This window comes from Petaurus breviceps, unplaced genomic scaffold (assembly GCF_028583685.1).
Source record: "Petaurus breviceps papuanus isolate PSGF00001 unplaced genomic scaffold, PetGlider_PUasm1.0 208, whole genome shotgun sequence".
Lineage (NCBI taxonomy): Eukaryota > Metazoa > Chordata > Mammalia > Diprotodontia > Petauridae > Petaurus > Petaurus breviceps.
In genome coordinates this window covers 5390112-5416921 of record NW_027185852.1, presented here as the reverse complement: position 1 = coordinate 5416921, position 26810 = coordinate 5390112, and the positions used below count along the sequence as shown (strand labels likewise).

The 26810-nt window shown below is 43.5% G+C and overlaps 1 protein-coding gene across 3 annotated transcripts in view; it reads left to right on the top strand.

Moving 5' to 3' along the window:
* LOC138165240 (serine/arginine-rich splicing factor 11) overlaps positions 1–26810 on the top strand; it is a 38518-nt gene that overhangs the window by 10311 nt on the left and 1397 nt on the right. For 2 of the 3 annotated variants that reach the window (XM_069093361.1, XM_069093363.1), the window contains 11 exons: positions 539–747; positions 6678–6811; positions 10549–10658; positions 14689–14781; positions 16585–16634; positions 17790–17917; positions 19247–19328; positions 21409–21540; positions 22419–22508; positions 26447–26542; positions 26638–26773. In XM_069093361.1, coding sequence (XP_068949462.1) covers positions 566–747; positions 6678–6811; positions 10549–10658; positions 14689–14781; positions 16585–16634; positions 17790–17917; positions 19247–19328; positions 21409–21540; positions 22419–22508; positions 26447–26542; positions 26638–26773 — 1233 coding nt within the window. In that variant the 5' untranslated portion in view covers positions 539–565. Of the gene's footprint in view, positions 1–538; positions 748–6677; positions 6812–10548; positions 10659–14688; positions 14782–16584; positions 16635–17789; positions 17918–19246; positions 19329–21408; positions 21541–22418; positions 22509–26446; positions 26543–26637; positions 26774–26810 lie in introns of those variants that run through there. The other variant, XM_069093362.1, reaches the window with a different exon arrangement.

Here is a 26810-nt window from a genome sequence, read left to right as displayed (position 1 = left end):
CCGCGGCCACGACCGCCCCCACCCACACAGGGTTGGGGTCCGCTCCTTCTGGGGACGGGGCTGCTTGATCCGAGGGGTGAGGGGGGGGGGGGGGGGTATTTCAGCCAGCGCCTCCGTCACCCCGATCTGGCCGACGGGGACACCGAGGAAGACAAGGCTTCCTGCCGCGAGTCCCGGGGAGCCCCGTTGGGTGGGACTAGCCCTGCCCGGAGGCCTCGGCCCTCCTAGGCCCTGAGCCCTTTCCCGGTGACGTCACTGCGATGACGCCGCCGACGCGCCGGGGACGCGCCGCGCGCGCTGGACGCGCATGCGCCGGCTCGGGGCATTGTGGGACGCCGCGGCCCAGCCCGAGCGGAGGGGGCGGCCGTTTGTTCCGTGCGTGCCCGGGCCTCCCTGCTCTCCGCGTCCGCCCTCGGGCCCGCCCGCCCCTCGCTCTCCTCGTCCCCCGGGCGCGGACGGCGGCGGCGGCGGCGGCCCCGGCTCCTCCCCCCTTCCCCTCCCTCCTCTCACTGTTTGTTGTGTGTTTGATGTGTTAAAGCAGGAGCGAGCGAGGCCCGAGAGCGCCATGAGCACGCCCGCCGTCGTCCCCAGCGCCGTGGGCCCGGGCCCGGGGCCGAGCGGCGGCGGCGGCGGCGGCACCGAGGTCATCCAGGTGACGAACGTGTCCCCGAGCGCCAGCTCGGAGCAGATGCGGACCCTCTTCGGCTTCCTGGGCAAGATCGACGAGCTGCGCCTCTTCCCGCCCGAGTGAGTAGCCGTTGGGGGGGCGGGCGGGGCGCCGCCGCCGTCTGTCTGTCCGTCCGGGCTGTGGTTTCGGGGGCGCGTTAGTTTACTGAAGTGATGCGAAGCCCCAGGAAGTGAGTGCCTGGATTCTCCTGCTTGTTTCCGTGTTGGGTCTATTTCCGTGCGTGGTCTCCTTCAGATGAGGGGCGTTTAATGACTTTCTGATCACTGTGGAGGGTATTCTCCTAATGCTGCACTAAAGCTCAACTGCCCATAGTTTCTTAGAGCTTAGTCGCCATGTGGAGTCTAAGACCAATATAAATTCTTTTAATCCATTCGCATGTCTTGTACTTTGAATGCACCTTTTACACCATCACACTTGTAATATTCTAGGGGCGGCCGGGTGGCTCAGCGAGTCAGAGCACCGGCTCCAGTGTCGGGACGACCTGGAGATCGAATCCGGGGCTCGGACGCTCAGCACCGCACCCAGAAATAACTGGCCGTGTCACTTAACCCTGATTGCTTAAAAAAAAGAAATAACTTGTAATATTTCACATATCAGTCATTTGGAAAAAACTGGCGAGCATTTCATTACGTAATTGAAAATTTGCATTTGTTAATATCACCACCAATCCCATCAGAAAAGTATACTGTTGTAAAGCTGTCAAACTCATGGAAAATGCAGATTTTCCAAAATTCTAATTTTCTCTTGAAAACTTTAATTTTATCATAGGCAACAAAAATGTCCCTTTTCTTTCCTTAAAGTGACAATGCTCACACTGTTCATTTGTGAAACTATGACTCCCGAGTATACTGCATCCTACCCAAGGCCTAATAACCACATTTTAATTTCTAAACCCCCACTGCTTTTCCTCCAGGCACACCGCTCATACTTGAGTACACACCAGCTGTGCTCTAGGAGAATTAAGAAGGTGTGCATGGGGGAGGGGGTGTCAAGATTAAACAATTTAGTAATTTTATTTTTCCTCAAGGACTTAAATGAAACGGATGGGTTGTTTTTACTGGGAGCTTGTGTCTGAGAGGAAGACAGTGACTGCTGATAAAGTTTCTTGTCTCCACCTGGCTTCCATCTAAGGCATCAGCACTTTTACCCACCATTGCTTTGATACCTTTAATGCAGATAGCAACATAGTTGTCCCAGGATTAACCATGAGATTCAAAGGAGTTACGCAGTAGTTCAGCACTCTGACATATCCTGAAATGATTAGTTGGTGCTGATACTAGATGAATACAAGCAAAACAAAAAGTCCAGCCTGATTTGTCCATTTGTAAGGCAGGAGTATAAATCTGTAGACAAGATATCAACTGCGTGTTACAAATGTTACGAGGAAAGCTTTCATTCCCTGTCTCTGGGGCATTTTCACTGTGCACTGGTGAGATAACACCAGATATTTCTGACCTGGGGCCCTCCAGGCTTCAGGGACCTTATCTCAACCCACTTAGAGAACCTGTGGTCTAGATGAGTTAGAAGAGCAAAGCCCCTCAGGGGTTGATCTTCTCTTTATATGATGAGATGACGGCTGATGCTGATCTGAATAGTGAAAAATATTTAAATTATTTTTTCAGAGAGACTTTGATGGTCATTCTGCTTATAGTCAACATTGATAGTAGCCTTTTTAAAAAGTGACATTCCAGGGCAGCTACGGGGCGCAGTGAATAGAGCACCAGCCCTGGAGCCAGGAGGACCTGAGTTCAAATCTAGCCTCAGACACTTAATACTCAGACCTTGGGCAAGTCACTTAACCCCAATTGCCCTGCCTTCTACCCCCCTACCCCCCCCCCAAAAAGGAAAAAAAAAAAAAAAAAGACATTCCTTGAGGGGTTGAGGCCACTTTCTGGAAATAATTAGAATGTTTATTAGTGTGATTGACAATGAAATAATAGCACAAGTCACACTCAGCATGAAAACACTGGTCTCTGGAAAAGGCAAAAAGTAAACACCTTGTCTTTACTTCTGTTTTTGATAATATCCCTGAAGAGCAATGTTCAACCTTGATGAATGCAGCTTTTCTAAGAAAATTGTGGGGTCTTTGTTGCTGTTTACACCATGGCACACACCTTTTGTTCCAATGGGATGTTATACTAGAGAATTGTGCAGCTGGGAAATCCAGAGTATATGCACCAGCATTGAATTTGTTAGAAATTCCAAAGTGTGTTTAAAAAAAAAAAGCCTAGTGCTTTGTTCATGGTAAACACTAGTGATGTCTGTGAAATGATTCTTGTTTACTAAACAGATTCTGATTTCTCTTGCTTACCAGATAGTTTTGAGTTTTCCCCCTTCACCAGCTACTTTTCCCATTTGTTTTCAGTTCTTGTTTTTAGATGATGGTGACTCAGTTGAAGTTCTGAGATCATTCTCTTCCTGATTCAGAGAAAAAAAAAAGCATGCCCCTGGCAGTATCGAGCACTGTGATTTGACTCTGCATTCAGTTTTTTAGACAGGAAACCTTGTTACATTTTTCTTTTGTGCCAACACAAATAACACTGTGTGCCTTGAGTTCTGGATGGAGAACTACTCAGATAAATGAGCGAAAATCTTTCCTTTAACAATATAAACTCATTTATAGCCCTTTGAGCTTTGCAGATATTTGATTGGGGCCTTAGATGCAAACATTTGAAGTACAGGTGTTGTGTATGTGGTATTTTACTTCATTTTACAGATGGAGTAACTGAGGCACAGAGTTCAGGCGACTTATCCATGGTTACAAATGATAGTAAAAGGACCAGACACAGCATTTTTTTTTTAACTCAACTACCCTGGTTCCCAAGACCTGCAGTCTTTGAAAATACTCAGTTTTCTTAGTTCTGATGCTTGATGCCAATTTAAAAAAAAATCCCTCTTCCACTAGACAATCCTTAAAACACTCAAAGTCCAGCTCTTGACTGTCAAACCATAGGTCTCTATCTCCTTGTCTTCCTCTCTCTCTCAGACACATGTTTTGTTTTCCTCTGTTCTCCAAGCTAAACATTCCTAGTTCATCTAGCCATCTGCAGGTATGGCATTCAGTTCTTTTACAGCTCAAATTGGAGTGCTATCATTTAGCCAGAAAACAAGTCATTTAGGTTGTATTTCTGAGAGAGACTAAGCAACTCACCCTTTGAGTTGAGTAAATGCAACAAAACTGAAAGTAGCTTTCTCGGCCTGGTGGTCAGCTCTTAGGTCATAAAAACTGTGATGAAGGGGGAAAGAGGACACCTAAGTGTTTCAGGTGCAAGTTGATAATGGGCTTCAGAGTTCTCTATTACAACCCTGGAAATTATTGCCCCTTTATGCTACCCTAGAATAGGGACTTGAAAGCAGTGGAAAAGTGTGCAGATTGTTACCCTGCTCTGTTCTGCTTTAGCACACGTTTTTCCTTAGGGAATATTCCCCTCCCATAGATTAAACAATCAGATTTCCTTTTCCTGTGTGATACTTAACAGTGATCATATTTTCTATCATAGTCTGATAAGTGACATAATTCTTTTGTAAAAACGTAAATGAATTCTTGAAATTAGGAGCATCCTGTTGTATTTCTGTTCCACATAGATCAGTCATGTCAAACTGTAATAGAATCAGGGCCCCTAATTCATACCTGGGGATCCCTGCCAGCCATGTATTGACTTAGTTTAAAATATAACTCTGTATTTTGATTTTATTTATTTTATTAAATATTGCCTAATTACATTTTAATACAGTTCAGGCTGCTTGTTATCACCTTCAGCACCAGCACATTTTTAGATCATCTCTTAGAGTAGAATACATTTACAATTGACTATCATTTATTTTATATTGAATTCTTAAGGGTTTTAATACAAGTAAGAAATTATTTTTACCTTGTCCTTAAATATGCACTTATGGATTTCTTTTCTTGTAATCATTAACTACAGGTGGAGGACTTTGGTAAAGTAATGGTATTTTTTAACTTGGATAGCATGAAGATAATTCCTTAAAATAGCTTTAGACTTTAGAATATTTTACATTTTGGAGTGGGGAACCTACCACTCTGATATGGTGGAAAGAGACCTAGATTTACTATCACAGGACTCACATGCCAGCTCTGGCAGTGTAGGATCTGAGTTCGCTTGGACAAATTCCTTTATCTCTCTTGTCTGTTTCCTTACCTCTGAAATGGCTGGTTTTGGCCACGTGATCTCTTAAGGTCCCTTGGAAATCCAGATCTGTTATCCTCAGGCTCAGAACGATGATGTGACTTCCTCAGCATGCATGACTTCTTGTGCTTCTACATCTACCTGCCTTCTGGCTACAGAGGTTATCCTTAAAAGGTGCTTCAGAGTTCTGTGAATCTTTCTTAGGAAGAGAGTCCTGTTCACTAGGAAAAGGGAATCCTAAGTGTATCCTAAGATGAAAACTGTTAGCAATCATAATTTTAGAAGCTATAGGTCACTAATTTCATTTGAACATAATTTTTATAGGTCAGTTTCATTAAGCATAAATATGAAAATAATTCAGAGGAATTCTACTGAAGTAGAAAGCTAGCTTGAAAACCTAAGTTTAAATCCCACCACTAATGCTTATGTACTCTTAACTCTGGTCAGGTAAATTCTTCCTGCCCCTTGACAGTTCTCCCGACTTGTCTTCTGTCTGTGAAGGTGCCAGTAAAGGCACTTCCTTCCATATACCAGCACAGTCTCAAGTCCAGTCCCTTCTCCTACCCAGGTTCTTTGACTATATACAACCTTCAAAGAGATTTACTGACCATTGATTAGTATCTTTCCTTTCTAGATTCTGCTTTCTACCCAAAAAAGGATGAAAGCATCTAGTGACCCAGCATTTTTGTAAATATATGAAGACTCTCAAATTGTACTTAGATAGAATTGGAATCAAAAGAGCAGCCTCACAGCAACATTTTGTACAATCATTGATACCTACTGAATTATCTGCAAGCATAGTATAAATTGAATACCTTGGATATTTTGTTTCTGACTTATTAAATCTATGCAACAGAGGGAGACAATGCAGAATGTCTAATGGCTGAGGGATCTTGATTTCCCCATCAGTTCTAAGGTTTAGAATTTCTTTATTTTTTTAAACCATTTCATAGAACAAAGCATAGCTAGAAAGTTTAGAATTGACTCTTATTTATGTTGCTTAGATAACAGTGCACTGCACTGTCATGTTTGAGTATGGAGCACTCACTTTCTGTCACCTTCTTTAAACGTATCTGATAAAACCTCAGAATTCTTGAGAGTATAAATGTGATTAAGTTGGAATCATTTGAGGCTTTTGTGCTCTCTTGGCTTGAAAGTCAAAAGTAAAGCTCGTGAGTACCCTCTGTAAATTTGAAATAGCTCACTAGAGGAAAAGAAGCCACTCTCTCTGAATTTTACCAAAGTCAGATTGATGAGCAAAACTTTTCACTTTTCTTCCATCCTCCACCTTTCCCAGAAACCTCTGTGATATTTGCTCTTACGTTAAATAGTTGATTATAAATTTATTTTGTTATCATTGTGGTCAAGAGTTTATACCGAAGAGTGGGGCAGGTATGTGAAGCCTTAGAGGATGCAGACAAGGGAATTAATTCTCTATCAGGCATCCAGTTTTCTTGGAATGTTCATTTACTGACTATCCCAACTATTTGGAGCATGATTTGGGGTGTTGGAAATTGGGCATTTCATTTGAAGCTTGTTTATGCATTCTATATTATATTGGTTATTAATATGTATTAACTAAAATTTTAGTAAATACATAGTAAGTTTTGGAAGATTTAATGACTTGGTTTGTTAAATCATAAAGTAGATTGGTGCTAATTCTTCTGGAAATGCTGTGTTATGAATTTAGTGTTCTAGGTTATGAACAGTATTTGGAAACCTTTGACTTCTGGCCCCCAATTGTGATTTTTTTTTTTGTAATAAAGTAGTGCTCTGGTAGTTAATCTCTTTTCTCTGTTGTCTCCCTCTCTCTCTCTTTCTCTTTTTTTTTTTTTTTTTAGTGACTCGCCTTTGCCAGTATCCTCACGTGTCTGTTTTGTAAAGTTCCATGATCCAGACTCAGCAGTTGTGGCGCAGCACCTGACAAACACTGTGTTCGTTGACAGAGCTTTGATAGTCGTTCCCTATGCAGAAGGTTTGTGCTTTGTTTCACTGCCTATGTGGCCAACCTCTTGGTGACCGTCTACCTCAGTCTAGTTTTGTAGAGTGAGTAATAGGAGCATGTTAAAAATCTAAGCAATTAACATTTGGAGACCCTTGGTATACTGTGGTCCATAGTTTTTACTTACATTATGGCCAATTTTTAGTCACTCTTAATTCTAAAAATTAGAATCAGTTCCAATTTTCCATGTTTAGCTGTTTTTATTAGTAAAAATGAAATAACTGTCCTTAACTCCATTTCCTAAAAGATGTTTAGTAAGCAATTGTCTTAATTGGTGTTGAGTTTAACCCCTCTTCCCCCACCCTTAAAAAAGGCCCTTAAAAAATCAGTAGTCTGACATATGTACCTTCATATAGATGCCTTTTAAAAATGCATGACTTGGAATTCCACTTTAATAACACATGAGAACAGGAGTCATTATTTCCTTTTATTGATATTTCGAATTAAATTTACCAAATTGTAGATTCCAGTATACCAAGGGTTGAATGATTGTGGTTTGTGTGAAAAACCAAAAATTCCTTTAGGTTAGGTGCCAGAGGGGCACTGGGCATTTTATTTTATTCCAAGTTGTCTTGTTCAGCCTTGCTATACTTCATAGAATTTCACTAAATAATAAACTCTTCTCTCTGTTATTTGTGTGTGTGATTTTTGTAGTGGAGAAGGCAAATGCAAAGCCCTTCCAGATGACTGAAAAACAGCGGGTCCTCTGCCGCTACAGGGGATTCTAGACATAACTAAAGGCCAGCAAGCCCCGCTCAAGCCCCCCAGGCGTTTTCCTGGTGTCACCAAATGTTAACCACATTTTCTCTCTTTTTACATTTTAGGCTGTTAAAGTAATTGGACAGGACAAAAGTGGGGTGGGTGGATCTTAACAGTGGGACGAGATAGCACTTTTACAGCCACTTTATGAAACTTAAGGCAGACTTTAGTCCAAATGTACATTTACTTGATTTGTTTCTCTATAAATGTAGCACACGGTTATGAAAAATCAGTGAAATATAGAATTACTGGAATTTAGGTAAATATGTATAATTGCTGCATTTATCGGGCAGGCATTTTAAATTCTGCCATTTTTTTCTTTTATGAACTGGTCAGGACAACTAGTTTCTTAATACCATATATCTCTCGGTATCAACCTGAAAATTTGTACCGTGCCTGATAATTGGGTTTCAAGATACGTAGTCCAGAAAACTTGGAGAGATTGATTTTCTTTTTCTGAAGAAATCACTTTGATTTTCTGCTCCTGGAGAAAGCATGCTCTAATGGTATCTCCATCTCAGTACTAAAGAGTAAGAGCCTGGTTCTGAACAAGCTTCCCCGGGGCAGTGTATGTTGGTTAAGCTATTTCCTTTTTGTCATCGTCCCTGTTAGAGAAGAAACTGGCACCCAAAGAAACCCAGAACACAAGCCTGATTGGTGGGTCTTGGTGACCGGGCTTTGGGGCAAATGCCCATCAAATAATTTGTAAGGACATGTGAGTGAGGCTTTTCTAGAAAAAGGAATCTTTTGTTGGATAAGCCTTCTACCAAGTTTTTCCAGATGCTGAATAAAATAGAGCATACCATAAGATAGCAGCTTTTCATGTACAGTTTAAAAGAGAACACTCACATTTTAGATAAGTTTTTGAAAGTGAAATTTTTTTTAGTCTTACTGGATTATGGGTGTTTTTTTTTCCATTTCAAAAACCTATTCTTGGTGTATTTCTCTTATGATGTGCGGTATTAATGTTGCCTGGCCCCAGGTGTCTCACTGCACAAATACTCCTTCCCTCTCTCACACTTCCCCTCCATTTTTAGTTCTTAAGCCTTTAGTGTTGGCTCTTGCTCAGTGTGTTAGAATTGTACACACAGAGTCTATGGGAAGCATAGCTTTAAATTGATAACATTGTGATGCAGTCAGATTTGGAAGGAACTCTTAGTATTAATGGATTTGGGGATTATTTAGGTTCCTTGGTTAATGTTTGTTTCTTTTGTCTGTTTCTTTTTCTTTCATTTCTACACATTCATGCAGTATTTCATGGTTCTATCAAAGCAGCAGTAAAAAAAAAACACTTGACGCATGAAAATTAACTGGTGAGGGGCCTCATTGCTATTTTCAAATTGTAGTTTTATTTTTAAATAGTTTTTTTTTTTTAAATCAGAGGATCGGATGCATGATTTTTTTTTAATGGATGCAGATCTTCTATTAGGTGTCTCACAATAAGTTCAAGAGGATTTAGATTTCCAGAAATGTTGCAGTTGCACTAATTTGAGATAGAGATGTTGATATTTTATATATCCTCTTTCTGAGACATAATTTTGCATGCAAAATTATCCCTTAATCTCTGTAGGTATGTTAATATATTGATGCATTAATTAGTGCCCACTATCCAAATGATCTTCTCCCCCCCTCTCCATAACTCTCGGTATCTGAACTGATGACAGCTCTGACACAAACGATAACAGTGCTGTGTATATACATTTGTTTATGTTATCGGCACTCTCAGTATAGGTGGAAGGAACCATTACCTTTATTTAACAGTGGTTTTTCTTTTTTGTTGTTGTGTTTTACAGTTCTTTTCCCTGGTTCAGCCTGAACTATATACCAGGCCCTGCTGAAAATACCACCCAACAGTTTTCTTCTGCAGCTTATCCAGTTTCTCTTAAGTGCCCTGTACATATTGTATGTTTTATGATGAGATGCAGTTTCTTAATATGTATTACAGAAATACTACTGGTATTTGCAAATATGTAGTTAAATTGTATTATTGAACTCTCATTTTGGGGGCTTGGGCACATTAACAGATTAATCCATCTATCTGTATAGGGCTTTTGCTGTTGGATAGGATTAAAATTGTCTACATGAGTATGTGTCTTATTGTAGGACCCTTATTAATATTTATGCTGAATTACATAGACTAGGCATTTAAAATGGACATACTTGTCTTTGTGGCTTCCAGAGTTTGGGCCAAAGTTTGCTTTTTAACTGGCAATATGTAGCAACATTTTTTGGTGCAGTTAGCATGGCACATGTGGGAACATAAAGCATTTCACTGCGCAGGTAAGGAATGTGCCAAAGTCTATGCCCTTCCCGCACTCAGTGAAGATCAGAGATCTGCAGAGCCATTCAGAGTCACTTGAGTCAGCAAAAGCCCTACGCTTGATTCAACAGAAAATTTCCTTACATACCTTTCTTCTCTTTAATTTTGACAAAATTTGTATGGTAGGTGTAAAAAAGATCATAGTGAACTGTGCCATATTATTAACCCCTAAATCACCCTTTTTTGTCTTGTGTATCTTGATTTTTCTGTGTGCTTTATAGTGAAGCAGCCGACACGAGTCGTGTTCATAAAACAGCTTTTGAAAGTTGAGAGCACACCCTGGACAGCCGACTGTGCTTGCTTACCTTTGGTTCATGACTTAAAAATCGAGTACAGGTGATGACATCTTGGCAGTGTTAACAAAAAAGTAGTGTGTATTGTGCTATTTTTTTTTTACTCTAGAAACTTAACCATTTGTAGAGAAAAAGGAAGTCAATTTTTCACACATTGAAGTTTCATTCTGACATAAAATTAGTGATAAATATTAATAGAATTCAAGCTTTATATTTTAGCCAACATAAGTACTTTCAACAAACTCAGGTGGTGTATCAGGGAGACATTTTCTGGGTGTTTTTGTGTGTTTTCTGTCTTAAAAAAGAATGTATTCTAATGCATGGCTATCTCTCTGCAGGAGTTATTCCTGATGAGACTAAGGCTTTGTCTCTGTTGGCACCAGCTAATGCAGTGGCAGGCCTTCTGCCTGGTGGTGGACTTCTGCCAACCCCCAACCCCCTTACCCAGGTACTGCTCCTTGTCAGTTCTGAGAAAATGTGGATGATACTGGGGAAGGGTTTTGTCAGCATGACTTCATGGCAGTGCAGGTGGTGAGAATCACGAGTCCTTCATTCACTTAGAGTGCTTTCTGCATGTGTATGCTTGCTTGATCATTTTTCATTTGTGCTGTCTAGAAATGTTTTCAAATCTAATTGCATCACATACAACTTTGCAGAAACAAAATTCCAGGTGTCTGGCATCTTAAAGATGATTTTTGCAGCCTCCCATCCCTGAAAAACAAAGCACTCACTGAAGTTAGTTAGTACATGTAAACTAGGCCAGTTGGCACTGAACATTTGGCCATGCTTATTGCTATAGAAGTGGCTGCTGCCGGGTCTCAGGCTTGGGTGAATTAAGAGTTAGGACTTTCCTGAGTGTAATTGTTATGGTAACAATTTGATTGAACTTAAAATCCTGTAGCCTGTAATTCAAAGCTGAATTTGTAGCTGTAATTCAAATCTAGGGGTTCTTAACTATATTACACAATACAATAATGTCAGTGCTGTGCTGCATAGACTTAAAAGAAAATCCGTACACTCGTTTAAAAAGTCATCATTTTCTTCTTTTTCTCAAACCACTCTTTGACATAATACAAAGAAAACAAAAAAAGCAAAAGCTTATGTGCATCGTAAACTACAAGAAGTCAGAATTATCCATTTATAGCTGTCGTGATGGGATACTTAGATGACCCCAGAGAATCAGGGAATAGACTAAAACTAAGGTTGAAAACTTGGGTGAAGTTAGAATATCAAATTAGTCCAGGAAAATCACCAGCATTTCTATGTCTAGAATTAAGAAATGAAAAGAAATTATATTCTAAATAATTGAACTGTCTGAAAATTAACCTGCTGGGACATATGTCTGGTTTCTGTTACTACAACTCTGAATAACTTTATAGGAAAAAAAAAAAAAGAGAGACTTTAATAACTGTAAAAATTCATTGCTTATTGTGGTAGCATCACAAAACTACCTGAATTTGCTTATTGATTCGGGCATTTGTAACAGTTCTCTGGGGAGTTCTTTAGAACTAGACACAATCCATTTGAAATACGAATGGTCTCGAATCTCATGGGAAATGGGAACATTGCTGTGCTTTAAACCAGATTTTAAAACAGCCGGTGTTAGAATGGTTTGATGCAGGTTTTTAAAAATGTACAGTGATGACACAGGTGGATGAGCAAGAAACAAACTTGTGTTTGCTAAGCCCAAGAATTGAAGGAAGTCGGGAGTGGAGACAAAGCCTGCTGGGAAAACTGGGAAACACTTTGGCAGAAGTGAGGTTTCAACCACCTGAACTCTTCCGCTATAATAGGTTCACAATGGGGATGCGACATGTACAAGGTCACATGACAGTTGAGAAAAAAGTTGAGGTAGCTTTCACACAACTGTTTGTTGACTAGTCAGAGAATTTTTATTTTATTTTATTTTTTATTTTTTTGCTTTTTTGGAGGGCAGTTGGGGTTAAGTAACTTGCCCAAGGTCACATGGCTAGTTTTTGTGTTAAGTGTCGGAGGCCGGATTTGAACTCAGGTCCTCCTGACTCCAGGGCCGGTGCTCTACTCACTGTGCTACGTAGCCACCCCTAGTGATAACATTCTTAACAAAGGATAAAAAGATCAAAAATGCTCAAATGAAACAATTTTTACTATCTAAAATTAAGAGTTTTTATAAATTTAAAATCAAAGACAGAATATTTCCATCAAATACAAGAATTACAGTGAACCACAGAACCAAAAAGACTTGGTTAGCTCCTGTAACTCAGACTGCCCTGAGCCAGTTACTTCAACTGCCTGCCTGCCCCTCACATGTCAGAGAATATGCTGCCTTATAGACGTTTGTTCACATGGCAGTTCCCTAAACCAGTGAAATTATAGTTCCATTCTCTCTGCAAGACATAAAGCTAGTCAGCACAAACCACAGAATTATGCTATTCTTTAAAGAATTCAAACTATCAGCAACCAGATGAGAAAAGTCTACAAATGAGTGAGAGATGCTTACTAAAATGATGAAGGCTTTGCCGTCATACCATTCAGTGTTTCAGTGCAGGGGAAATTGGAACCAAGAAATGGCTCAACATTTGCATTTATTTCTGATTGACCTAGTGATCCCACAACAGACACCAAGAAAGTCAGGGGGGAAATGAACTCTGTGCCTTTCATGTCACCTTAAATTGAAACAAAGTAAATTTCCATTGAATTGGGGGCATGGACGAACAAATTAGAAAGGAAATGAGTGGAATGTTGTTGGGCAGAAGAGGATCACAAAAAGGGATTCAGGAGGAAAAACCATCCTGAGGTTTAGATGGACTGATACAGTGGAGTAAACACTGCCACTCCATATTGGGGAGCGATTTGGTGCGAGATTGATACACACACGACATGGCCAGTTGGGGAATTTGTTTTGTTCATTTATTCACATTTGTTACAAGGAGTTGTTTATTTTTCAGTTGAGGTGGGGAGGAAGGCAAATTTGGGTTGATAGAAAAAATAAAATTCAATTTCAATTTTTTTTTTTTTTAAGAAATTTCCCAGAAGATAATAGTAACTATAGCAACGTAAATATAAAGATCACTGAAAGGCACTGGACCTCTGAGTAGCTGCAAAACTAAAAAAGGATGGTGTTGTTCAGGGATAGAGATGGGGGGCTGTTAGAGCTGAGGTCATTGGCCTAATTGCCTGTTGATGAATGAAACTAAACTGATAGTGAAGGTAAAAAGGTTGTTATAGTAATACAGAAAGTTGTTTTTAAGCCCCAGAAAACATAATAAAATGCCTCTGTCCTGAGAGGCAGGGAGAATAAGGACATTACACTATATAGTTATTTATTATGACTGGACTTGTGATTTCAGTAGTGTAGGGAATTTAAGGTGAGAAAATGCCCCTTCCCAGGGCAAGTAGCTCTGCTGCAGAGCGGCTGCCGCCCTTCAGTGCTGGCACCTGCCACCCTTGAGGTTGCTGCTACCGTCAGTGGCCATCACGCTATTTGTATCCTTTCCAGTGGATGGTGTCTCTACACTTGGGTTCTTGGCAAATGTTGGACGGGTGGTCCCTTTGCAGAAGCTGTCACCAACCACAACAATGGGGCTGTGCTCCCCTACTGTGAAGAGCATTACTTGTTATGTCTGTGATTTTGGTTCCCCAGCCTTGTGTGTATCAAAAGCAGGACTGTAGGTCTTGAGGCCAGCTCTCCGTAATCCCATGTTGTCTGTCAGATGTTTTTAGTCAGAGGAGGGTAGAGTTGAATGAATTGCAAAAGGCATCAAAATTTATAATCTTCGGATTAAGCTGTATCAAACCTCAGAAAACTGTGCTGTTGAAGTGTCCTTATAAAAAAGTTTTCTATTTCAAGCCTGTAGCGATCACCAGAAATTTTTGTTAAATATTTTTTTTCCCACAATATTTTTGCCAAAAAGCCCCACAAAGCTGTTACACTTGCTGTTTTACAAATTATCAAGTAAAGAGAGTTGTCTTTACTTTGGGTGGGGGGGCACAGGACGCACCCATCTCCCTGATCCAAGTATTTTGACTTGTGGTCCTGGGATTTGGAGGGGAGGGGTTGGTTTTCAAAGATGTTTGGTAGTTACAATAAAGATTCTTGGTAGGGCTCTTTGAGTTGAGGGATATCCAAGTAAGTCCACAATAAAAATGACAAAACTATTGATTTGCAAAAATTAAGAAAATTTTGAGCTAAGAGAATGTATACAACTTGTGGGGAAATCAGCTTGAGTGTGAACCTCTTGATAACTAGATAGAAACCACATTATTTTGAGAAACGACTTCTTGATTAGAATTTAATCCTCATTTTCTGTTGCATAATCTCAATTGTAGTTTTTACATTTCAACATTGAGTACAGATGTCTTCCAGTAATGGATTTGGGTAAAATTTGTACTCTTCACCTCACTGTAACTGACTCCTGACACACTTGGGGTGCTGAGATTTGTCTGCGTGTTTGTTGTGTGTGTGTTGAAGTCAGACACCTTCCTTTTCTCCTCTGCAGATTGGTGCTGTTCCTCTGGCTGCTTTGGGGGCCCCTGCTCTGGACCCTGCCCTTGCTGCGCTTGGGCTTCCTGGAGCAAACTTGAACTCTCAGGTAGAGTTTCCTTTTTTAACTTTCTCTTTGTTCTTGTTTATCATCCTTCATTCCTGAAGGCTTTGTTTCTGTACTTGTGATAGTTGTTTAAAGAATTATGATCAGAGCGGCTAGGTAGCACAGCGAATAGAGCACTGGCCCTGGAGTCAGGAGGACCTGTGTTGAAATCCAGCCTCAGACCCTTGCTAGGCCTATGACCTTGGGCAAGTCACTTAACCCCAATATTCCTGCCTTCCCCCCTCTAAAAAGAAAAAAAAGAATTATGATCATGTCTTGTTCTCTTGGTGTAGTGATAATTATTTACTTTTTTTTTTTTTTTAAGCAATCAGAGTTAAGTAACTTGCTCAAGGTTACACGGCCAGGTGTTTCTGGGGGGGGGTGCTAAGTGTCTGAGCCCGGATTCGATCCCCAGGTCATCCTGACACTGGGGCCGGTACTCTTACTCTCTGAGCCACCTGGCCGCCCCTATTCATTTACTTTTAATTTACAACATTCAGTTCCACAATCCCTTGAGTTTCAGATTTCCTCCCCCTCCACCCCCATGGTGGCATGTGATCCGATAAAAGTTCTGAAAATACCTTCACATTAAACATTAGTCAGGTTGTAAAGAAGAATTATAACCAATGGAGTGAACAGTGAGAAAGAAGGAACAAAACACAAAATTGAGAGAGAGTAATTGACTTGAGTCTGCATTCAGACCCCATAAATCTTTCTGTGGGTGTGGGCGGCCCTTTGGAGTTGTTCTCCAGTGTTGCATTGCTGAGATCAAAGTCAGTCCTAACAGACGCAGGGTGTCTGTCATTGTGTACACTGTTCTCCTGCTTCGGCTCCCCTCGCTCAGCATCAGTGTATAGAAGTCTCTCGGTGTTATGAAGCCCATCTGCTCATTTCTTATAGCACAATGTAGTATTCCATTACGTTCATGTATCACAACTTGTTTAGGCATTCCCTGATTGATGGACATTCCTTCAATTTCTAGTTCTTGGCTACCACAGAAAGCTGCTATAAATGTGCATACGGGTACATATTTATTGTACATACAGGTCCTTTTTCCACTTGAATGATCTCTTTGGAATACATCCCTAAAAGTGATACTGCTGGGTCAAAGGGTACTCACATTTTTATAGCCCTTTGGGCATAGTTCCAAATTGCTCTGCAGAGTGATTGGGTCAGTTCACAACTCCACCAACAATGCATTAGTGTTCCAGTTTTCCTACGTCTTCTCCAGCATTTATCAGTAATTATTTTCTTCATGTAAACTTGATATTACGTGGCCCAAATGGCATTTGGGGTTATTGATGTTGCCCATTCAGGATTGCAGTGATCATAGCTGGCAGTTTTGTGTCAATGTGGACAAGTAGTGTATATGGCAGCAGTCTGGGCTGGTCACAGAAGTGAGTGCACACACTTGTGAGGGCGGCTCATGTGTCTTAGGGATAGAAGTCATTGGGGTGTGTTCTGTGCTTTTTCAAACACATTACTCCCCAAGACTGTTGGGCACGGAGGGGCCTGGTCTGTCAGATACTTGGTCTGTTATTTTTTAGGACCATTACTATCATGAATTACTGTTTCATGTGACATTAGCTAATGAGCTTCGGGATTTTTTAAATTTTAAAAATGCATAAAAACCTGTCCTATTCGATCTTCACCAACCCTTAGAGGATGTGCTTAAGAACCAGTGGAGACTGTCAAGTCAGAAGAGTGGAGCCCGTTTCCTGTCCACTGACTTCCGGGGCTGGAGAGTAGGAATGGATCTACAGTCATTAATCTCCTTTTTAAATATCTTTTTGTCTCTTTTTACAGTCTCTTGCAGCAGATCAATTACTGAAGCTAATGAGTACAGTGGATCCTAAGTAAGTTTTTTTTTTTTTAATACAGATCAAAGTGTTACAAATGAGGAATGTGCATGTTTAGGGCACAACTTTTTTTGGATACTTTATGTAGCAAGTTAATTGACTGTTACATTTATTTTTACTTGACACTTAAAACATTTCCAAAGATTTTACCTGTGTGAATCCTCACTTGTCAGCTCTCTGTGCACCTTACGTAATTTCACAAGTTTTACGCAATCACCTGGTAACCAAATTAGACTTCGCAAAAATGCCATTATTTACCAGCCCTGTGGACTCTCCAAAATTTTAGGGGTGGCTTGGCCTTCGGGAATGCAGATCTGGTTGAGAGAGTGCGAAGGCATTTACTTGCACTTCCCAAAATACCTGAGTTCAGATTCATGTAGTGAAATGTCACATGAGGTTTCCTGACATCATAGTTCAGTAAAGAGGAACTGAGACTCTTGGTTCTCCGCATCATATGCTTCGTTTTAGGTGGTTATCCTGTGGGCCATCTGTGCGATGGGTGCTGAGAGCTTATTTCCATTTATTGTCTGATGCCATGTGCTGTTTCCCATCAAGTGTGTATTAACTGCGGGGCAGTGTGACCTTAGAAAGAGCACTGGCTGGCCTTGGAGTCAGGATCCATAAGGTTGAGATTCAAATCTTGTTTTCAAAACACAGTAAATTGACACATCTGTATTCATAAGGGAATATTCTGCAGGGGTGATACTGCTCAGGGCCCCACAAGACTATGGTATTGGACTGGGACCCCTTGTGTGTGGGGGTTAGGTGTTAGGTAACTCAGGATGGCTGAGGGACCCGTCACCAACACAAAGATCTTGTTGCTTTCATCCTTTCCCAGTGCACCCCAATTCATTTTACACAGCCAGTAATCATTGGACATTTGTTAAGTGCCAGGCACTGTGCTAAAGCCCTGGGCGTGGGATGGGGAAGGGAGCTTGGAGGTTATGATGGGCGAGCCAGTCAGGGAAGGCCACGGGAGTGCAGCCCATGGGAAGTGAGCCGCCGTCTGAGCCGGGGTCCCCGGGCCTGGGGGGTCTCCACAAGGCACAGTGGCTGCTGTGCGTGCTCTAGCTCTGTTCTGGATTTTAAAGAGCAGAACCTGGTGGTCTTATCCAAATGCCCACTAGGACTGACCTCTCCGATTGCTTTCAGGTTGAACCATGTAGCTGCGGGTCTTGTTTCTCCAAGTCTAAAATCAGACACCTCTAGTAAAGAAATAGAGGAGGCGATGAAAAGAGTAAGGGAAGCGCAGTCGCTGATCTCGGCCGCCATTGAGCCAGGTAAGTCTTCCTGGCTGTCTGTCTGTCAGAGAAGCCCTGAGGAGTGAATCCTCTTGTGTCCATCTTGGTGTCGTGCTTTTGGAACAGGAGTGTTTGCGGCTTGGGATGGCTAGGTGGCGCCAGAGTGCAGTGAGAGTTCCAACCCGGCTTCAGACACTCATTAACCTTGTTGCCGCTGGTTAAGTCAAATTGCTGAGCAGAGAACTTTCTGATTCTGCAAATTTGCAAGCATTTAAATAACATGTGAAGAAATGAATAGCAGTAACTGGATGTTTGGGTTTGTCCTTTCAGGCTTGTCAGACATTTATAAGCCTGACTTTTTCTGAGAGGGATAGGGAGGTATTGGTGATTCCTGCATTACTGAGAAGCAGGCATGGGGGACATTGTGTGAAGCATCGTTATGTTGGTAGACCGTGATGCCAGGAAAACTGTCTCTGCAGTATATTAACTTATTGAAAATATCAGTAAAAACTCATGACACATAAGCAAAGCTTTGGAAGGGGAAACACTTGGCGGGGCCCGTGGATAGAAACGCCTTGGGTTAGCAGGACCATATTTCAGGAAGAGAGCTGGGACAGTAAAAAAAAGTTTCGGGGGATCCTTAGAGTTTTCTTATGGGTTCCTCTTATTTTAATGATAAAACAGACCCCTAGAAGGGGTGTGTCTCTGGAATCCCAGTCTAAGGTCTTTTAGCTCCAACTTCAGGGTTCTCCCATGAGTGTGAACTCCTTGAAAATACTGTTTTAAGGTCTCACATATTAGGTGACTCATAGCTATTTCTTGGATTGAATTAAAATTCTACCACCATACATGCTAAAGAGAGGGAGCTCATGGAAGCCATTTGGGATTAGATATGGGAACAAGAAAGGGAGGCTTCTTTGAGCATGGAAAGTCTTTCTCGACCCCTTTGAGGGATTCCTATAGGAAAGGATGTAAAAACAGAAGATAGTCTTAGTTCTGATGGTGGTGAATATTGTAAAAGAGGAGAAGACTTTGAAATTGATGAGCTTGATGGGTTGTAGAATTTGGCCCTTGAATGGTCAGTCTCATGAAGTGATACTTGCCCTGAGCTCAGTGCTTACTACTAAAATTCTCTTTTATGAAGAGAAATAGATCCTGCTTCAGAAAATTGAATTCCAGGAGGTGCTTCATGACCATGCCAAATATCTAAGGAGATTCTTAAGTGTCAATGGGAGGGGAAACATAGAAATTAAAATAAGACACTGGCTATTTTTAAAGACGTCTGTCTCCAAGCACTTCATAAAATGCATCATGATGTAGTCCAACATACTTGTACAGCCAGGAATTTTTTTTCTCTTTCATTTCCAGACAAGAAAGAAGAAAAACGGAGGCATTCACGATCCAGGTCTCGCTCCAGGAGGAGGAGGACCCCTTCGTCTTCCAGGCACAGGTTAGAGCGCTGCTTCCTATTTGTAGCTGACTTGTCAGGCTGCTCTTTCATGGCTCATAACCCTTTTTGGGTACCTTGATCAGCATTTGTAGATTTTAAGCAGAAGAGTGATGGATGCAGGAGGCTGATTATACAGACTGTAAACAATGGTTTGTTTTTTTAAGGGTATGAAAGTAGTATAAATCTAGCCCCTTGTCTCTTGAGCTGCCATAAGCATCTTAAACTTAGTATGTTTGAAACAGAACTCAGTTTACCTCTAGTCTTTCCCCTTTTATTGGCAAAGACACTGGTATAATCCCCCATCACTGTTCTCCCATATTCCATTTCATTGACAAATGTTTGCCTTTATGATTTTTTTTTTTGTACTGTCTCCTTTCTACTTAGAAAACTGTTGTTTGAGTTGAAGCCTTTAATCACCTTCATTGTTGTTCAATCGTGTTGGACTCTTAGTGACCCTGTGGCTCCATACTGTCCATGGAGTTTTCTTGGTAAAAATACAGAAGTGGTTTGCCATTTCCTTCTCCAGTGGATTAAGGCAGAGGTTAAGAGACTTGCCCAGAGTCACACAGCTAAACGTTTTCCTGATTCTAGGCCCAGCAGTCTATCCCCTGAGCCAAATAGCTGCCCCTTCCTTATCCTCTTCATCTGTGTGCTAATTTTATAGGAGCCTCTTGTTTGGTCTCCCTCCTCTACAACACCATCAAAATGATTTTCCCAAAGCGCCCGTCTAATTAATTGTAAACCCCACCCCACACCCTTCTCAGGCATCTCTAGTGGCTGCCTCTTAGCTCTAGGTTAAAATGTACACATTTCCCTTTGGCATTTAAAGTTCTTCCCAGTCTTGCCTTTCTTTTCCAGTCTTGTTACAGTTGACTCCCCACCATGCACTTTGTCTTCCTGCCACGTACATGTGACACTTGATCCTCGGTTTTCATTTGTACCAGTTGTCACTGTTCTCTCTGTCCCCCCAGACGAACATGCACACCACCCAGCTGACTGGAGCACACTGCCACTTTACCTCCTTTTCAGAATCCCTGGTCTCCTCCTAGATGTAGATCAGGCACCTCCTGAGTGGACAGTGAACAATCAAGGACCACTCTGCTTTCAGATAGTTCCCACACTATCCTTGTTTATAATTCCCTTCATCTACCCTTTTAGTAACCTGGTCATTAAACAAAGATTAGTTTGCCATGACCTTTTCTTGACGAAGTTCTGTTATTTGTACAATTACATGCTTCAGATATTTGTAAACTATTTCTTTAGTAATAGCTTCTAGAATCTTGCCAGGCTAAATCTAACCTGATGAGGACTTTTTTTTTTCCAAATATGTAAGAGTCCACCAATATAAACATTGAGTGGGAATGACCTGGTTAGAAGACAGTTGAGATTAAAAAATCAAGACCAGTTTGAGCCCACTTGGTACCACAGTCAAATAGCTCTCTGGCTCTTAGGCTCTCTTACTAAGTGGCACAGGTCAAAGCCTAGAACATGGAGCTTTGTTCTAGCCACCACATTTTGGGAAGGACATGGATGAGTTGGGGCTTCTGTGGGAGGACTGGAAACCATGCCTTCCCTATGTAGACCAGCTGAAGGGACAAGCTGCCTGCAGGCCTTAAAGTGTTCCAGACTCCAAACTCTGGGCTGCAGAGAATTGTATAGTTAAGGGGGATTCAAGGGGAAAGTTAACAGTGGATCAAAGCTTATCTGCAAGTAGACAGTATTGCCTCGGGGGGGGGGGGTATTGAAAAGAGTGATCCCCTTGTGTTTATGGGTAGAACTAGAATATCCCCTGAACCTTTCTGTTAAGTCACCTCTTGTTCTGTTAAGCTGATCTTCATGCTCAGGTACTTCATCACCCAGCCAGGTACTGAGCCAAATCCTTAGCTGCGCAAGTTGGAGCTGTCTTCATTTAAGAGAAGATAGAATTCTCTGACCTGACAGCTCCCGTTTATCTGTTACTAAGTACTTTATAGACTTTCTGTTCTTTGTCTCTGTGTTGACACTTAATAATAACTCATTTTAAACCCTGAGTATGATTTCTTGGACTCAGATAGTAACCTTGTAGCTTATCTCCTATTAGACGATCAAGAAGCAGATCGAGAAGGAGGTCACATTCTAAGTCAAGAAGTAGGCGACGATCCAAAAGCCCCCGACGGAGAAGGTCGCATTCCAGAGAGCGGGGCCGAAGGTCTAGGAGCACGTCCAAAACCAGGTATGGCACACAACCTGTGGTCCCCGGAGCCCAAGCTCTGTGTCGGTGCATGCACTCTCCCAATGATAGAGGAGAGGGCTGGTCGCCAGTCTACTCATCCCATGTCTCTACAGACTGGTGGGGATGAGACAGGGGAGGCCAGGCTGGCAGCCTCCTGGGTAAAGCACATGTGGGTCTCTGAATAAGGGGAAGACCACTTTGTCTCTCTTCTGTCCCCACTCTCCAACCCTCCCATTGGTAGTATAGAAGAGCAGGGACAGGCACAAGGATAGTCCAGTCTGCCTGATGCACCCGATTCCCCTTGGGAACAATATTAGCCACCCTCACGTTTTCTGAAAGGAACCTGCTATGGTCGTTCATTGCTTGCAAATTTGATTTGTAAATTGATAAAGAGCTGATTGGGAGCATTAGGACACCCCACGGTGCTCTGTACCTCATGGCTGCCTCGTAAAGGTTAGAATGAAGAGTCCGAGCTTTGGGGTTTGAGGCTTGGGCCTAAGTGACAAGTTAGGCAGGCCAGCAATGGCAGAGTGGCCAAGCGGGAGCTGCTGCTGCTTCCTGACAGTTAACGTGTACAAAGTTGGAAGCATTAATTTTGTAGGTGTACAAGTACCCAGCTTGCTGTGTTTGCTCTAAACGTTCTTCCTACTAGTGTATTTAGATGGTCTTTTTTGGGGGAGGGGAGAGGGCTGTGGAAACAGACATTTCCACCATTATAATGAAATAGAATGTTTAAAAGAACCTTCCCCACCCCCAAGTTCTTGTTTCCTCCTAAAGAGAATGTTAGGAATTTCTCTTTCTCTGATGTGGGTTGAGAGGCATGTGCATGTTAGATTGATGGAAACGTTTAACATTAGTTTGTTTTATTCACATTTTAGAGACAAAAAGAAAGAAGAAAAAGAAAAGAAGCGTTCTAAAACACCCCCCAAGAGCTACAGCACAGCCCGGCGGTCCCGGAGCACTAGCCGGTGAGTTGAGCAGTGTTGATAGTCTCTCACACTATCTGAATTGCTTCTTATCATGCAAGGTGATGGCTTGGGCATTTATGGCTGAACTGGTATCGTGTAAGCGCTAGTGGGAGCCAGAGGAATTTTGGTGGGTGACCTTGTCTGCATCCTTGGGCTCCTTGACCTCTGCAGGAGTGGGCCTGAATGACTGCCCTTTGACCTTTTACTCTTGGTCTTCCCTCCCCCTGCCTGGGACAGTCATCCTCTTCTGCTTCCCTGGCTGGGTGTCCTCTTGACCTCACTGGGCCCTAGTTTTTTCATCTGTAAAATGGCAGCATTGCAAATTCTGTTGTGTGTAAAATAGAACTCATCCCCTTGACCTAGAATCCACCCTTCTACTTAACATGATGCTGAAGGGCACATGATTCTTCTTATCCCTTGGGTTCAGAGGAGCTCTTGGCAGAGCAGCCTCTCCCTGAGTCCTGTCCCACCCCCCACTCCTCCATCCCTTGTGCATTTGGTTCCTCAGGATGCACTTGGCAGATGCAGATCCCTGGGGCAGGCTCCTATCGCTGCTGCCCAGAGGGCCTCTGGCTTCAGCCCCTCCTGGCCATCCGCTGTGCCTCCCTGCCCCTGGGATGCCTGTCATCTCCTCAGCCTGCTCAGAAGTGGTTGAGTGTGGGCTCTGTTTGCCTTCATGGGCAGAGGCTCTTTTTATGTGTCGATACCCGCCAAGAGCCTGTGACTCAGTAGTTGCTTGATGGGATGGTTTCCCTCACCATGCCTTGGTAGAGTTTGTTATGATACAAGATTGGGGGGGTGGGATGGCGGTCACCCACCAACCAACCGCCTCCTGGCTAGCCCTGTTCTGGAGGGCTTCCTTGGCTCTTCTGTGAACATTGGCCTGTCGACTAGCGTTCTGCAAACTTTTCAGTAACTGGGGTATATCCAGAACATTTAGAGGCTACAACCCAATGTTGCCCTGTTTTTCTGTGTGATGTGGACAACTCCTTTAACCTCCCTGAGCCTGTTTCTGATCTATAAAGTGTGATGATACGTAGTGTCTTGATTTGGGGAGGATCAAATGAACATATTTGTGCTTTTCAAACCTTAAAGCATTGTATGTGATGGGCTGTTGGGGGAGGGGGGAGTTGTTGCATTTTTTTTTAATAGTAAGGTCACTTGATCTTGTGTGTAGTGTCAGTGTATAAGCCGTGCAGATGGTGAACTGTCAGACTAGAGTAACTCACCCCTGCAGGCAGGGGTCCCTTCTTGGCTGCCCATTCATGTTAACAGCAGTGACAAGAATGGAGGCTTGAAGTTTCCTTGAAAGCAGGTAGCTGGCAGCTCTGAGCAGAGACTGCTTGATGGTGGGGTATTGTCTCAGGGAGCACGGGACAGCTGGGAGCAGGAAGTGAGTGTCTTACAGGGGCACAGGGCAGGCCTTGAGCCTCCCAAGTGAATGGTGAGCAAAGTGCTTCTCTTGGATGCAGTCGGGACTGTCAGAGTGATTCTGGGTGAGGTGAGAAGTGTCATTAAAAATTAAAGCCCTGAGGTGACTTAGGAAAGGGTGAACCTAGGACTGCAGAAGCTGGGCACAGGCCGGCCAGCCGTGTGCTCTGTGGTGGGCCAGGGCAGTGACAAAAGAGCCTGGTTACAGTCTGGGCTGGAGAGAAGCATTCCTGCCTCAGTTCTGTGATACTGCTTGGGCTCGGATGCTGATTTAACTGAGGAAATGGTGTCAGGCTTGCCTCTTTGGTCCCATGGGATGTGTCTGGTAGGAATCTGGCTCAGGAGTTTCTCAGTGATGGACACCAACTTGCCCCTGGATTGGGAATCTTGCCTTCAAGTCTCCCTGCCCAGTAACAGGACAGATTGATCCTACCACAGCCTATCCCACATGTGGATGATTTTTGTTGAGCACTTTCCTTAGGGAGTCACTCTCTTCCCAACTTCATTCAGCCCAAGCTTTGTATTGGGACCAAATACAAATTTCAAGACTGAAGATGGAGAGGAAGAGTTTAACACATGGAAGAATCCGGAAGGGCTTCTTGCAAGAGAGCCCTCCCTGAGCTGAGCTTCGACAGGAGAGCTCGTGGTCTTGAAGGCAAGAGATAAAGGGCACCCTTTGGAGACAGCAGCATTGGTGTCATTTCCCGGGGCAGTGGTGAGCCACCGGCACAGTCGTGCCTGGTTTTACAAAGGTCACTGGCAGCTACACAGACAGAGGGTTAAAAGGTGAATGACTGAAAACAAGGAGCCCAGTTCAAGAAGAGAAAGAGGAGGTGATGCCTGAATTGGCGCAGGGACTCTGCATGGAGGGGAGGTGGAAGCGCAGGTTTGGAGAAGACACACGTTCCATGGTAGACGTGTTGGTGAGATACCAGCTAGTGGAGTCTGGCAGATGCGTGGGCGTAGAGCCCCAGGGGGCCGAGGCCTGATGTGTGGATGTAGGAACCATGGGAGAATTGGCCAAGAGGGCACAGAATCCACCCATGCTTGGGCTGGCCCCGAGGTGATGGCTCCCCCAAACTCACCAAAGGCGGGGAAAGGGCCTCCAGGCAGGAAGACCAGGGGAGAAGAGTGTGCAGCTGCTCAAAGAAGGGAGGAGGCTTGCTGCCCACGCGGCTTCGGGGTCACCCTCTTCCACACACTCACCTCTGGGAAGGCGGCTCCAATCTCAGCAGCATCTCTCCTCACGGCCACTGTGATGCCCTGTGCCTTAGGGATGTCCCCTCCATCCTTCAGTACACTGTCCTGTGTCACACTCCAGGATGCCGTTGCTAACTCAGGGATCTTGCAAGCCACTGAACCCCCTGCCCCCCATCAATGACTTAGGAAGTGGAATGTTTCTCAGACCGAGTCTAAGGTTTAATACTTAACTCTCCTTAATGGGAATCACTGGAAAACTAAGTAAGTGCTGAGAGTGTTAAAACATTGGGGGGGGAAAGACTCATTTGAGAAATGATTTGTTCAGGACAAAATGAGGACCTGAGAAGTAGGGTATAAAGAGACCCTTAAAGATCATCAAGTCCAACATTCCCATTTTACAGGTGAGAAAACAAAGTCCCAGAGAGGTTGTGACTCAGCCCAGATCACATGGCTAGTAAATAGCCACCCTTGGAGTCGAAGCCCCAGCTCTCTCTGTTTCTCCTTTACCCCCAGTTTTCTAAAGCAGTGTCCTGATCCGCAGCAGACTGAAGCCAGGAGGTTCAGTCCTCTTGGGGCCCACTGCAGGAACTAAAGAAAGGGGAGGCCTTAGAAGAGAAGCTGCTGAGCCTGTGCTGCCACTACTCAAGGAGGTCCCCGGGGAGGCAGCCCACCACCTCTGCTTCACATAACATGAAAGCTCCTGAAGACAAGTTCATTGGCCTAAAATTCAAGGCTTTTTCAGTTCACGACAGTGGTTTGTGGCTTGTGGCTTCAGCCCATGGCCATTGCATAGGGTCCGAGTGCTGGAGTCAGGACGACCCGAGTTTAAAACTGGCCTCGCATTCTGGCACTTGATGGCCCTTTGATCTAGGACACGTCACATGGCCTCAGTTTCCTCATCTGTAAAATGAGGCTTAGGAGCACCTGCCTTCCAGGGTGGTTGTTTAGCCTGAGGCCTCCAGGAGAGGGGAGTTTCTCCTGCCCATCTCTTACTTGGGGTTTCCTTCAGACAGGGAGTGTCGGGGCCTAGGCAGCCGCTTTGTCAGTATCGGCATCAACCTTGTGCTTCTGAATGTTTTTGGAATAAGTGATGATGGATTTTTGTTGGGGTCAGAGAGGAAAAGAGGGCAGCGTCATCATGAGGATTCCCCGAGCTGGCCCTTTGAGCCCCTGCTGCGGGCCAGGCGCACAAGGAGGGTGGGGTTCCAGTGACTTCACTGGAAACAGTGTCTTTGATACCGTGATGGGGCGTGTCTGTCTTGGCGCCCAGTGCTTCTTAACGGCCAACTGCCCTTTTGTCCTTGCAGGGAGAGGCGCCGCAGAAGGAGCCGGAGTGGAACGAGGTCCCCCAAAAAGCCCCGCTCTCCCAAGAGAAAGCTGTCTCGGTCGCCCTCGCCCAGAAGGTGAGTGCCTGGGAGCCTGCCGCGGGCGGGTGGGGGGTCAGCCCCCCCGAGGGGCAGGCGCCCTCTCATGGCCCCCTTGCTGCCTGTCATCCTAGACACAAGAAAGAGAAGAAAAAAGATAAGGACAAAGAGAGGCGCGATGAGCGGGAGCGGTCGACCAGCAAAAAGAAGAAAAGCAAAGATAAAGAAAAAGAGCGGGAAAGAAAATCCGAGAGTGATAAAGACGTCAAAGTATGTCTAGGGGGGGGATGGGGGGGTGGCGGCTCAC